The sequence below is a fragment of the Elephantulus edwardii genome, unplaced genomic scaffold (genome assembly GCF_000299155.1).
Source record: "Elephantulus edwardii isolate Elephantulus edwardi_28Jun2011 unplaced genomic scaffold, EleEdw1.0 scaffold00061, whole genome shotgun sequence".
NCBI lineage: Eukaryota > Metazoa > Chordata > Mammalia > Macroscelidea > Macroscelididae > Elephantulus > Elephantulus edwardii.
Window position 1 is genome coordinate 10,852,134 of NW_006399811.1, and position 14,669 is coordinate 10,866,802.

Here is a 14,669-nt window from a genome sequence, read left to right on the forward strand (position 1 = left end):
AGCAGCTGCTTTCTGGAAATATGTGACAGTCGGCTTCCACAGAGACAGCCCGCGGGAGACCACGCAGAGCAAGCACACACTCACGGAAGCCCGCTGCTGCTGCCAAGGGGGGCAGAAGGAAATGTCATCCTTCTGGGAGAGGCTGGAGAGCCTCTCCAGGCCCCATCAGTCTCTGAAGAGAGCAGGTCTGAGTATTCCTGGCTTCTGCGGGAAAGCGCAACCTTGATCTCAGGCCACTGTTAACATGCACAGAGTGTGCTACCACCACAGGACTCCGGTCCTCCTGGCCAGTCCCCGCACAGTGGAATGCCCATGCCGGTCTTTGTTGGAGCTGGAGCCTTTGTGGGCTGGTCTGAGCCTTCACGCACTCCCTCCTTTGTTCTCGCCTGTGTGTCCTTGCAGGAGCTCTGTCCCCTCCACCACCCTGTCCCCTGCAGTCCCCGGAATCTTGGATGAGCAGGCAAGCTGCTGTGGCTCTTCTGTGCTGACTCAGTGTCTCCCTTCAGCCCCTGCAGAACCCTGGCCTTTCACTGTGGCTCTTTTCAGGCCTGGCTTGTTTACCCTCCATCAACCTTACCTGGCAACAATGGGACGGCCTCAGCCATCTTCCCCAGCCCCCTCCACCTACAGGCTGGTTGTGGAGCTTTTCAAAAACGCCTGCTGTCACTCAATCTCCTTTCCTCCCTCCTGTCCTCCACTGTGACGTGTCCCTTGTTCTCACAGAGCCAAAGCACCTGCTTAGACATGGCAACAGCCTTCCTTGGCAGTGGCTCTGCCCTTCTCTCGCAGGCTGTGTCCAGCCAGGCCGGAGTGCTGGGCTTGGCTCTGCGACTGGGCCCCGGAGCCAGCGCTTCACAGCTGCCCTGCTGGTCCTGGAGGGCCGCCTGCAGGCCTGCCTTTGTCTTGTCCTTCCGCAGTGCCCACTGACTCCCCTACTCACACCAGTTGGAACTGCCCTCAGGGGTCTGGCCAAGTGCCAGCCTGCCCTTGGGATGCCCACATCCCCAGTGAGGAGACAATTGGGAAAATGAATGACAAGCCAGTGTGTGCCAAGGACTACACAAGGGAAGCTGGCGGGAGGAGGCCCCACTCCACCACCTGGTGAACAGAAAGGCTTCCTGGAGGCCCCCAGGCTCCCACGGCCTCTGGGGGACAGCAGCCTCCACTCCACTTCCGTATGAAGCTCAGGAACAAGGAATGCTGTGAGCTGTTGGGGCCTACAGCAAACTCTTCGAATGGCGCAATTTTGATTCACATTTTGGACGACTCAGATGGCTTTTCTGGGAAGAGGCTTGTTTCACTTACTTTTTGTATATTTCCAGCCAAATAACAGAAGCTATAAAACATTTCTCACAAGGTGGGCCTAAACCTTAGTCTTGTCACTCGGTCAAGTTCAAGGTCTTGGACTGGCATCCGGGCACCTCTTTACTCTCTGTACTTCTAGGAGCTCACTGCCATACCCATGGCTCTTTTGATCCTTCCCCTCCCTCCTCAGTCTTCACCAGGTCTGTGTTGAGAGATGGCTTAGTGAAGCATCTGCGTGTCTCCACCACCAGCAAATGCTGGTAAGGGAAGCCTTATAACAACCCAGTCAGGCCCGGGTTTGGGTCTAATTACCACTACTAGCTGAATGGATTCCCATTCAGTGACCCAGAAGAGCAAAAAAGAACTATACCATAGGATTTCCACAGCTGTAAATATTTATGAAAGCACATGGGATTTTCCCTTAGGAGTAGCTTGAGGGTTCAAATTGCCAAGCTTTTGGTTAGTGGAGAAATGTTTGGCAGTTGGAACCCTCAAGCAACTCCGAAGCAGAAAACATCTGCTTTCATAATTATTTACAGCTATGGAAATCCTATGGGACAGTTCTTCTCTGTCCTCCTGGGTCACGGTAAATGGGAATCAATCACAGCTAGTTGTTGTTTGTTGTTATGTGCCGTCGAGTCGTTTGCGACTCATAGCGACCCTATGCACAACAGCCCTAAACCCTGCTCTATCCTGTGCCAACCGTACTGCCTCTGACACACCCATCCCAATTACCCCAGTCACCGAATCAATCCATCTCATAGAGGGTCTTCCCCTCCTGCGCTGTCCCTCCACCCTCCCAAGCATGATGTCCCTCTCCAAGAACCCGTCCCTCCTGGCAGCATGTCCAAAGTATGTCAGACGAAGCCCCAGAATCCTTGCCTCCAAGGAGTAGCTTGGTTTAATCCTCTCCAAGATGAATCTGTTTGTTTTCCTGGGAGTCCATGGTACATTCAGTACCCTTCTCCAGCACCACAGCTCAAAGGCATCCACTCTCCTTCCGTCCTCCCTAGTCATTGTCCAACTCTCTGATGCATAACAAGTGATTGCAAAGACCATGGCCTGTATCAGGCGCACCTTAGTCTCCAGAGAGACACCATTGCTCCTGAGTACTTTAGAGAGGTCCCTAACTGCAGACTTTCCCATCGCGATACGCTTTCTGATTTCCTGACTGCTGGAGCCAAGAGTGTTGACTGTGGAGCCGAGGAAACTAAAGCTCGGCTAGTAGTGGTCAATTAACCACAGAGCACCAGGTCTCCTCTGACTGGATCCTTGGACAAATCCCTCACTGCTCCACGTCTCTGGTTTCATGTATAAAATGGGACGCGACAGTACTCTTCGCACAAGGCTGTGAGAATGAAATGAAAAACAGTGCTTCGTTTCCCACTGGTGGTGGATTTCATTGCCAACTGGGCTCCCAACAAGAAGGTTGGTGGTTTGACTCCACCAGCTGCTCTGCAGGGAAAAGATGAGGCTGTCTCCTCTTGTAAGGATTCTGGAAAACTTGAATGGGGGGGAAGGGGTTGTCACTGTGACTCAAAATTGACTCACAAGGAGTAAGTTTGCACCCCTATTGTTTTGGTCAAAGACCTTCCTTGTTTTGGAAAAGCTCATTTGAATGTTGAATGTGAAGTATTAGCTAATAGGTCAAAATTTGAGAAGCTTGCTTCTTAGAAGATTTGGTGACCCCTTCTCAAAGGCCAGCCAATCTTACTGAGACAGTGTATGATGCATGGAGGGAGGTTGGAAGGAGAAAGATGAAGTGGGTAGGGGGAGAGAGAGAAAGGGGAAACAGAATTTAAGAGTCAGAGAGGTGGGATGTGGGCACCTGAGTCTGAGGGGGCTCCCGGGACCAGCACTCTGGGAGGCGTGTCTGTGGAGGCCGTGTGCCGAGCCCGCTGTGCCTGTCCTGCATACACTGCTACTGCCCCCTCAGTGCCGGGACGGGAGGGTCCCTTTCAGACAACTGACACTGGACATGCCAAGGACATGTTTTACTGATTTGAAACTTGTCCTCTCGACAATGAGCCACTGTGACAGTGTGGGTTTGCCCTTCCTGTGAATGCCATCTTTGCCTCAGGTCTTGTCTTTTAACATTTGCAGCCTGAGTTTCATGGGAGAATGACAGCCAAAGCAACCTCTTGAATGACAGCAAAATCGCTCATTCCCTGCCCAGCAGAGCCATGAGTGGAAGCAAAAGCCCTGGGCAATGAATGGTGCTAGAACCCCCACAACCTTGTAGAGACAAGATCTGTCCCATGGTCACAGCCACACAGCTCACTGTCCCTATGGGGGTGGTCTGGGGGGCCGGTGACTGGCTTTTACTCAGGAATAAAATGATCTGCTTCTTCCTCCTAAATCCTTTCTTGATCAAATATTAAGCGAAAAACCCAAAGTACCTGTTTTTTTCATAATGTTGGCCATCGAGCTGGTTCGTACTCACAGCTGACCTCCAGTGGCTTTCCAAGGCTGGAAATTGCATAGGAGGGGATTGCACACCTTCTCCACAGTGGATCTGAACCAGTAGGGATGGGTAGTCTTTGGGTGAGCAGTGCAACTCCCTATGGCCTACACCACCAGAGCTCCCCAGGAATGCCACCAAGTATGTGTATTTAGCTTCATCCCTTCTAGCTACTGGAACTGGCAAAATCAAACTAATCCAGTAAGCACTGCACTGCCCATTTTCGCGGTGGACCCTTACAGCATGTTAGAAGCTTGCTGCTTCCTAGCACTGTGGTCTCGTCTCTCTGGGTTTTGCTTTCCTCACCTGAAAATTTGAGATACAAGATGAGGAAACTTCCTAATTACAGATGGTTAACTCAGACTAGGAAGCAGCTGTCAGAACACCGCACGCTTCAAAATCAGGAAAGGAGTGTGTCAGGGATGTGTCCTGTCTCCACACCTTTTCAATCTATATGCAGAACAGATCATCCGGGAGGCTGGGCTTTATGAGGAGGAACGTGGCATCAGGATTGGAGGAAGACTCTTCAACAACCTGCAGTATGCAGATGACGATACTGCTTGCCAAAACTGAGGAGGACCTGATGCAGAAGTTCAAGGACTGCAGTCTTCAATATGGACTGAAGCACAACATCAAGACAACAAAGATTCTCACCACTGGGCCAATCGGCAGCACGGTGATGGATGGAGAAGAGATTGAGGTTGTTAACAGTTACAGCTTGCTCAGCTCAACAATCAACATGCTTGGCACCAGTAGTCAGGAAATCAAAAGATGAATTGCATTAAGAAAATCTTCCATCAGGGACCTCTCCAGAGTACTGAAGAGCAATGATGTCCATCTATAGACTAAAGTGCACCTGATCCAGGCCATGGTCTTCACAATTACTTGCTTTGCACCAGAAGCTGGACAATGACTAAGGCTGACAGAAGAGTAATCAATGTCTTTGAGTTATGGTGCTGGAAAAGAATATTGAACACACCATGGACTCCCAAGAAAACAAACAGGTCTAAACTAGAGAGGGTGAAACCAAGTTGCTCCTTGGAGCCAAGGATTTTGAAGCTCTGTCACATATGCTGGGCATGCTGTATAGAATGACCAGTCCTTGGAGAAGGATATTATGCTTGGAAGAGTGGTGGGATAGTGCAGAAGGCAACCCTGGATGAGATGGACTGACACAGAAACTGGGGTAATAAAGGGTGGGAGTATCACAGTGAGATTGGCTCAGGATAGGGCAAGCTTCAGAGACACTGTGCATAGGCTTGTTAGGTAACTCGATGGTACATAACAGTACAGATGGAGCACTGAACAGCACCTGACACAAACCCAACCCAACTCACTGCCATCAATCACATCTCAGAGTGGCCCTACATTAGAGCAGAACCAGCCCACGGACTTTCCCAGGTTGTAATCTCCATAGAAATGCATTTCACATCTTTCTCTCAGGGAGTTGCTGGCATGTTCAAAGCAGCCTCCTTGTGGATAGCAGCCAAGCACTTAAGCCCTGAGCCGGCAGCGACATTAATGGTGTTCAATTAACAAGGATGATGATGGTGACAAGCAAGACTCTCGCCCTTAAAAGGCTTTGCAGCTCTCATCCTACATAGATTTAGGGCAGGCTTCTTCAACATTCTTGCTTGTCTGCTATGGGAATTTAACTTTACCCTAAGAATTTGGTCTTCACCCTTGGTTATGAAAAATAACCAGGGCTTTGAAGCACAGTGCTTGAAATGCAGTGTAAACCCACCAGCCAATTGATCTGCAACCTTGGAAATCCCACTAGGTAGTTCTACTCTGGCCTATAAGGCCACTATAGAGTTGGATTGGAATCAGTTTTGGTGAAAAAGTGGAATTTAAACCTGTCCATTCTGGTTTGAACGCCTGCTGAGAATTTACTTTTCCACGCTGCTGTGAGCCATCAAGTCAGAACTGGCCCATACTTGACCCTCCAGTGGGTTTTCAGGGGCAGTGAATTGCATGATAGGAGAATGCCCATCCTTCTCCCACCTCTGAGACTGCAATGCAGCTTCTTACCACTAAGCCACCAGAGCACCTTCTGCATACCAGATCAGAATCTGCATGCCTAAGGACCTATCACCTTGCTAAGGAGCTTTGGTGGTGTAACTAGCTGGGTGTTGTGCTGCCAACAAAGTCTTATCTCCCCAAAGTGTCCCCATCTCCTATAGGGCTGTGAGAGAGATATGGGCAGTCTATTCCCGTTAGCATTTACTGCCTTAAGAGAGATACAAATAAAAAGTACAATGAGATACTATCTCTCCTCAGTAGCAGTGGCAAAGTTTAACAGACAGCAAGTAATAAATTTAAGAGAGGCTATGGAGAGGTAGGAACTCTTATACACTGTTCATGGGATTGTAAAATGGTATAATCATTCTGGAAGGCAGTTTGGCACTTCCTCAAAAAGCTAAACATAGATATTTTGTATGACCCAGCTATTCCACTGCTTGGGATATACCCTGAGAAAATGAGAACTGAGGCACTGACAGAGATTTGTATACCAATGTTCATAACAGTGTTATTCACCATTGCCAAGAATATGGAAACAGCCCAAAAGTGTATATTCACATGACGGAATTCTACGCAGCATGCAGGAGCAATGATTCTGTAAATCACTAACTTGGGAGGGACTGGAGAGCATTATGCTAAGTGAACTAACTCAGTCCCATAAGGATAAACACTGTATAAGACCATTATTGTATAAATAGATAACTAGTAAAATGTGTATAAGGCTCCAAGGGAAGGGAGGAGAGGAGCAGAGGGGTGAGGATGGGCAGGGGGTTTAATCATAGTCGCACAATTCGATAGGTAAAGGAAAAGGGACCCAGTGTGAAAATAATGTATATGAACTTTGTGAACAAACCAGTATAAAATAAAATAAAAAAAAAATTTACTGCCTTAGAACCTTGATGCTAGGAGTCCGAATCAACCAGATAGTTGTGAGTTTGAGTATTGAGTTTATCACCTTGCAGATTCTATTTGAGGTGGAAAGGCAAATTCTCAGCAAGGGCTGAATGAGCCAGAAGCTCTGGAAATAATGACTCTCAAGTGAGGACTGGCCAGACTAGAAAGCCCATTGAGAGATATAAACTGATTTCAGGGAAAGTGAACTTGATTCGGTCAATCATGCCTACAAAGTAAGAATACAATCTAGGCTCTGGACACTGAAATGCTACGACCCTCCTGGCGGAGAAAGTGTCTGTGCACAGGGAGGGTGGTCTACCTGTGGGACATGGAAGCTCTGAGCTGGGAACCCTCACAGACCTTTTCCTATATCCATCTGCATCCTTTTTGCTATAATTAAACAGTGGTCTTAAGTGTAATGCTTTCCTGCACTCTGAAACATTTTGGTGAACTCAAAGGAGTAGGTGGAGACAGGAGATCAGAAGTGGGAAGTCATGGGAACCCCCAAGCTTGTGCTTGCAGACTGTGGGAGGTCACACTTCGGTCTGGCGGCTCGAGGCAGAGGAGGAAATGCTGCGTGTGCATTTGGGAACAGGGCTGGCTTTATGTCTGAGTGAGCAGTGGGGCAGATTGGACCCTTAAACTAACTCTTCAGGACAGACTGAAGTCTCTGCTCTCTCAGACCCCCGGTCCCAACAGAGCAGGAGTGGATTACTCCGTAAGCTGAGTGCTCACAGGCTTACCTACTGATCTGTGGTATTTCCCACCATATCAGAGAACACGAGAGATTAGGAAACGCACGTGATCCTGTGCCCACCTTGCTATACCTTACACCTTATTCAACTCAACACTCACTGACCTTCCACAGGGATGCCACCTTTGGGTTCGCAATACAATGCTCTAGAGACTGTGCCACCAGCGATCTCACTACATCTGTATCTTAAATAAATAAAAGCTGAAACATGAAAAACTACCTCAAAAAAACAAAATATACCTGCCTGACCTCTAGTGGGAACCAAGTCACCAGTGGGAGACTGCCCATCCTTCTCCCATGAAGCAGCTGGTGGATTCAAACTGCCCGCCTGCGGGTTGGCTGCACAGCTGAACAGTATTCATTATATGGTTCCAACAGGCTTTAAAGAGAAGCAGCACTGCTAATACAGTTCAGGGTGTAAAAACACCACTTTAAAGGAAGGCTAGTTGAGCTTTTTCTTTTCTTCAAACAAGTAACAGGTTTTGTTTCAGGTTTGCGGTGTCATCGGATTCCGTTTAATGCCAGGGTGACCACTGAGGCTGTGGAGGAACATGCCTTTTGTGGGGTGCTTCATGCCTGAATGCCATTCCACCACAGCTGTGGTCCTCGCCTGAGTGAGCAGCAGAGGCACCTGGAGGTTCCGTGAAAGCTGACGGCACGGCGCACCCCCAGCTTCTGGGCACCCACAGCTTCTGATTGGCAGGTCTGGGTTAGGAAGTGAGGGTTTCCATTTCTAAGTTCGCCAAGTCTGCAACCTTCTCTCCACACTTGGAAACCCACTGTGTCAAGTCAACTAAAATCTACCTGCGGCGGAGGGTTGCAAAGTGCTGGTCCTGGGGCCACTCTCCTTCCGTCACAGGGAGGAGACACCATCTGTGAACCAGCCATGAACTTGCAAAATTCCAACTCTTGTTCTCCCATCATTAGCTCGCACCTGCTAGTTATGAAAAAAGAAAAACCATGCAGGGTATTATGTTTTTGGGGAAAAAAGACTGGTTTATTCCAGCTGAGTTCTCCCCACACTTTACACACTGTATTTTTGAGTTTCACTAACTTCTGATGATAAACGAGCCAGTGGGTGCATATTTTCACCGGGAAGAATGGACTCCACACTGTGCACAGCTTGGTCACCCTGGTCATTTCCGGCACAGTGTTTAGTCAGGCCTCCCCTCCCTTGGGGCTGGCTCTGCCGTCTGTTTCCAGAGACGCACCTGGTTGCTTTGGAACCTAAAAGCTGTTCAGAAATTGACTAGTGATGCATTTGGCTGCCTTCTTACCAGTATAGATACGGTCTGAGAGACTAGATTCCTGAGGAATAAGGCATCTCCTTCTCCCAGAGCAAACCTCGAAGGCAAGGGTCTCACTTCCTGTTTAGAAGCAAGCTCTCAGCTAGCAATTATCTTATGCAGAGTAGGAAGGAGCAACCGTGGGCTCAGTCCCACTCCCTGCTGCCCATCAGAGGACAGTGATGGACCAGGAGCAAATCCAGGGGCACGACCTGAGAGCTGTGGTCAGCCAACAACAAAATCGGGGGATTTCATTTCTTACAATGACTGCCCTGAATAACCAAGTAGTTTCCACGCTTGATAATTCATAATGTTTAAAAAATATGACAAAATATACTTTCTCACAATAGCCTGGCTGCAGCTGGCTGGACCAGACCATGACATGCCTGTGTTAAGCTGTAGGCAGTCAACTAGAAAAACCACTGACAGTGTGCAGTTACTACCAGACACTCTATGGTCACTGGAAGGGCATTTCTGGGCAGAAGGTCCCCTTCAGGGGAAAAAAGAAAAAAAAAAAAAAAAGCTCCAACATGTGAGCTTCTATCAGAGGGAAACCCAGTTTCTCTTTCTTGCCTCATCCCTCAACCTAAATATCTGTATTAGTGGAAAGGCTACATGGAATATAATAAAGAGCTCCCAAATATATACAGATCACAGCAAACTGTTCCTGCACCACCATAACTTTAAGAACATCAACATTTGCTCCCAAACAAAACAAAAACCAAACACCCAAACACCTGCCCATCAAATTGCCTAGGGCAAAAGGATGGCACGAAAGGCAAGCATTTCTCAACCGATGTCAACTGAGGTCACCTTTAAACACCTAGTTTCCCTTGGGCTTGTCTTAGAGAATGCTCAGGTTCCCGATGGCCAGGTCCAGAATGCAGTGCAGAGTGACTCCATCCAGGCTCAAGTAAGCTATTAGCTTTTCATCTCTACAACATGAGAGATGGACTAACGCTCTCAAGTTTTGGTCTACCACTTACAGGGCACACTACAGAAATCATGCCTCTTTGGAGTTGTACGCTTCCCCTGGGGTCAACCAGCACCACCAGCTTTCATGGTTCACAGCACTGTCGCTCAGGACTTTGGTTGTGCTGCTGCTCAAAGCTTTCTTGGTTTTTGGGGTCAGATACTGGAAAGAACAGTAAACGTGAGTGAGAACAGAATCCACGTTTACTGATCCGCTGTGACCCTGTAGGACAGAGTAGAACTGTCCTGGAGGGTTTCCAAGACTAGAATATCTCTAGAAGAAAACAGCTATATATCCTTTCCCCCAAGGAGTGGCTGGTGGGTTTAAACAGCCAACCCATCAGTAAGCAGCCAGGGGCTTAACCATTATACCACGAGGGTGCCTTTACAAGAAAAAGATCTCTTGTTTTGCGCATGTTTCAAAGATTGGGAGTTGGGAAAGGGTAGCTAGACATTAAGGAAGATGGCCTCCTCCAATCAGGCCAGCCATGTGAGTTGGCTGTGGGGAGAACAGAAAGCAAAGGCCGCAGGAGAAGTCAGGGCTGCACCTCTGGCTGCCTAGAGGCCTGTCCATGGGGACTGTCTTCAGGCCTGACTGGCCCAAGCAATACAGTGAACAGGTGGCTCTGCATCCTCTAACGTTTCACTCTTCATGATGCCTAATGAACATTCCTTTCCCCCACCCTGGTTACTATCCTTAAAGGCCTTGGGGGAAAACGCCAGAGAGGGAGAATTAGAGAAGTGCACTCCAGGTTTGAGAATTTTGACTTTCCAGACCGTCCAAATTCGGTTTTACAAATTCATGTGGTGGCACAAGGTGAAGCCAAATAACAACGTCCAGAGAGGGAAAGCAATTCCTGTTTATCATCCCATCTTCAGACGCTATGAATTCTCTGCAACGGTGACTGGGAATAAATGTCCCTCTTGTCTCACTTGATAGCCAGGGACAGAACCAAAGAAAAATCTTGGCTTCACCACCTCCCCTTACAGAAGGTAAAATACTTTACACAGACAGATTTCTGTTGGAGTTAGACTAGATTTCTTTTCACAGCCCTTAATCTCACGAGGTGAGAAGGAACAGCAGTTGCCAAGTTGTTGGCTACCAGACCCATCAGTCTGTTTCACTCTGGCTAAACGCAGAGAATAATGGGCAAGTGACCAAGTTTCTCCCCCATCAGCTCAGGCACTGGCACAAATACTGAAATTGTGGAAGTTCCATGTTACACACACATTGCAACTTCCACTTGCCACAGGTCAGAACACTGTGATTTTCACAGCTCGCACAAAACCTGTCTCTGGAGGTTCAAATCCACCAGCTGCTGTGCAGAACAGAGATGGGTCCGCTCTTCTGATTAAAATGTACAGCCTCGGAAATGGGGTGGAAGTGCACTACGAGTCAGGATTGAGTGTGTTTTTTTTTTTTAAGCTGGATTCATACTCTGGCAAACTCAGTGCCGCACTCCATTCCTCATCCCCCGCCCCCCCCAAATCGGGTGATGAGTAAATGTTCCTTCTTTTTTCTTCTTTACTTTTCGCATTCCTGCTCGTAAATGTTCTTTCAATAAACATACATCAAACTTTATGTTTCTGCCAGTTCTTTACAAGTGAAAAACATGGGATTAGGTGTTGTGGAAAAGGGGGGGGGGGGAATCCAACCAAAAAAACCCCAGAACTTTTGCAAATTGTCAAAACTCAAACACCATGTCTGTCATCAAGCCAATTCTAACTCAAAGTGACCCTCCACTGGGTTTTGAAAGCTGTAAATCTTAATTAAAGCAGACTGCCTCACCTTGTTCCTGTGATGTGGCTAGAGGGTTTGAACTGTTGGCTTTTCGGTTACTAGTCTTAATTGTAACTCATAATACCACTAAGGCTCCAAAGGTGTGAAGACTTACATATATACAGTGTAGGGGGTCAACGGTGCCCACTTCATCCCTTCACTGTAATACAAAGTGAAGAGAGAACTGAAGGGTCCACTTGGTGACCCCATGAAGCCTGGTAACAGGAGCATCATAATGAGGAAATCTGCCTTCTGCCCTGTTCTTCATCGTGGTTCGGAGTCCGAGCTTTAAACCTCCTACTGTCCAGTCAGGTCTGACAGGATCAGACTGGGGTCAAGTCAGCTCGGCCAGAGGCTCCCAGAGGAAAGGCTGGCTCTGATGAATAAATTAAGAGGCCATCTATCAAAGATCAATGACCCACAAAGCGAAAACCATGTGGTGTCTGCATGTTCAGCAAATGCTCTCTTTTCAAAGAATTCTCTATTTGGTGTCAACCTGGGTCTGATCTCTAATGGCCACTGTCCACTGCCTTACTCGTTGAGGTGAGCGTGCCGACTCTTACTATATCCAAGAATATGACAACTAAGGCTTCAGGGTCACAGAACACGGTCCCTGGCCTAATGGGTGCATCTTATTTTTCAATGATCAGGCTTATTCATAACAGATATATGTGTCATATTTGGGTGGTACAAGGATGCTGGTAAAAGCGGAGAAGCATTGCTTCTAAATATAGCAATCAGATAAGTCCTAAAATGCCAGTGGAATTTAAAAAGGGGGGAAGGGTAGATTACTGTTCTGAATGAAGGTCCACATTTATTAAGAAAAGACTCTATATTCCAATACAAATCTAAAGGCTATCTCTGTTTTAAGTTTATGGAAGGAAATATGAATAGGCTTTAAAACTTTGTGGTTGATTGCCTTTGAGTCACACACGACTCACAGTGACCCTCTGAAAAAAGGCCTAAAGCCTTTCTATAACAAACAACATTTATCAAAGGTCATAGAGTTTCCAGATCCATGTTGTTAGGAAGTGGATGCCACTCCTGCTGCCTAAAACTTTATAAAACATTAATAATGTGGTACTCTATATCACTGAAGCCCTTTGTAATAACCACGTTTGTTTTTTTTTTTAAAGTAATTTTTCAGTTATCAAACAGGCATGAGTATAAACATGGATGTTACTACCTCTTTAAGTTTTATAAGTTTCCTGCTGGCTTTTGGCATCAAGATCTCCCTATCTGCCGCGCATGATCTTTAAATAGGAGAAAATACCCTTCTTAAAAAAAAATTGTTACAAATATTTATTAAAAAGTGCAATTCAAAAGTTAGCTGGGCAAGCACATCATTGCAAATCACAAAAGTTGGGGGGAGCAAAAAAGGGGGCACACACACACAAAATATACAAATAAAACGAGAAAAAAGTAAAACCCAGTCAGCGTGCTGAGGAGTGAACCCAGAAAGGTGAGGATGGGAGAAGCGGGAGAACCCCTGCCTGGGCGGCCCTGTTCCTTCAGAAGAGGGCGAGGGGGCGGGACACGCAGCCTCCACCGCCCAGCTCGCGTGGGGTTCAACTGCTGCTCGCTTCACTCTGAGGACAGTTAGGAAAAGAATCCGAAGCTTGACTGTTAGCATCTCAGCAGCTTTAGTGACTTAAACTCAAAGTCTCTGCCAGGTCAGTTTCGAATGGCTCAGTCATTTGAACGGTTGGCAGAATCAAGCTGGCGTCTTAGGGAAAGAGAACGAAGCTCACCTGCCCACCTTCACCACTCCTCACAGGGAAAGGGCAGTCGGGTCCAGAACAGTGTCAGGTCGTGACGGCTTCTGAGTAAACACAACGCATGTACTAATGGCTGTCGGTACCCACCCGTTATGGAGGCGGTCAGTGAGGACACGCCTGTATCCTGACTCACTCAAGTGCTCCTGATGGATGGCTCGGCAACCCCCTCCTGAAGGTTCTCCTCCCGGCTGCCCCTTTGGGAAGAAGTCCTAGACAGCAACATGGACGACCTGGCAAAGCTCTGGCCCCGACCTAAAGCCACAGCATCGACTCTGCCCTGAGCTGTGCAAACGCGGGGTCATGTTGCCCTTTCCTTCCGTTTATTAAAGCCACAAGCTATTAGCACCCCCAAAAGCCCAGTGCTTTTCATTATTTTCCATTACTTGTTTCTCCCATGAGGGGGGGAAAAAAATTTAAGTGCCTGGAAAAGCATCCCAACCCAGCACTTATCCCTGAAGAATGATTCGCTGCATTTTCTGTCATCAGCTGCTCTGAGCTTTCTACCATCACTAACAACCAGTTCTTGGGGACTTGAAAAATGCTACAGCAATAGAAAATGAGACACGTGGAACCTGCATTCCCAAGAGGACAGAGACACACGCTCTGGGCCATGGGAAGGTTAGCGGAGGGAAGGGCTGCCAGGGACACGCGGAAGGAGCAACAGACTCGCAAGCTGAGTCTGCTGGCCTTTCTGGGCCACTCAGATCCACTGAGGGGAAACACGAGCTCTCTCCGGGGAGGAAGGCGGGGGCCCGTCCTCCTTGGACTGGAGGGCAGTGGGGGCTTCCCTCACGGGGCTAGCCCCTGGAGTGTGCAGTCCTCTGGGTCCTCGCCCCATGGCCCAGCCCCAGCCTGCGCTGGGATGGAGGCGCTGCCTCAACCGTGGGTCACGGGGCCCCTCGCTGCGGTGGTGTGTGTTGATGAGAGGAATGTGAGTAGAATGTCACGTCGCATGTGCTCGCCTCTCCTGGCGCCCTCAGTTCATCTGCAGGAGAAACTCGCAGCGCGCCCCGTCACAGCACAAAGAAGAGGATGAGCACAACCAGCAGCACCGCGAAGAGGATGGCTATCGCACACCACTGGCGCCGGTCTACAAGGAAGGACAGGACGGGAGGGTTAGTGGATCTGAGGACAGGGGCCCTGTGCTCCCCAGTTCCGTGGGAGTTAAGGCAACACCTCTGAACAGGCAAGGGCAGACTTCATGTGTGATGGGGGCGGACAGGACCTCGTGCGGGTACCTGGTGCTCACGGCAAGGCCAGACCCCTGGATGTTTGCACCAATGAGTGTGTGCTTTGTGTCTAAGCCTTTCAGGAAAGCCCAGGGCTCTTTGCTTTTCAGTACTGAGTGGTGCATCTCCGGAGGAGGGGGCAGCACTAGTTTTATAGGTCAAAAGTCTGTCTGCTTTATTCTTCTCCC

General features: G+C 48.4%; 1 protein-coding gene across 1 annotated transcript in view; it reads right to left on the reverse strand.

Annotated features, from left to right (window-relative positions):
• Nucleotides 1-14,265: 14,265 nt before the first annotated feature.
• The window catches only part of STX6 (syntaxin 6), a 72,869-nt gene continuing 72,465 nt past the window's right edge, over nucleotides 14,266-14,669 (reverse strand). The window contains exon 8 of the mRNA XM_006887777.1: nucleotides 14,266-14,342. Coding sequence (XP_006887839.1) covers nucleotides 14,266-14,342 — 77 coding nt within the window. The remainder of the gene's footprint in view (nucleotides 14,343-14,669) is intronic.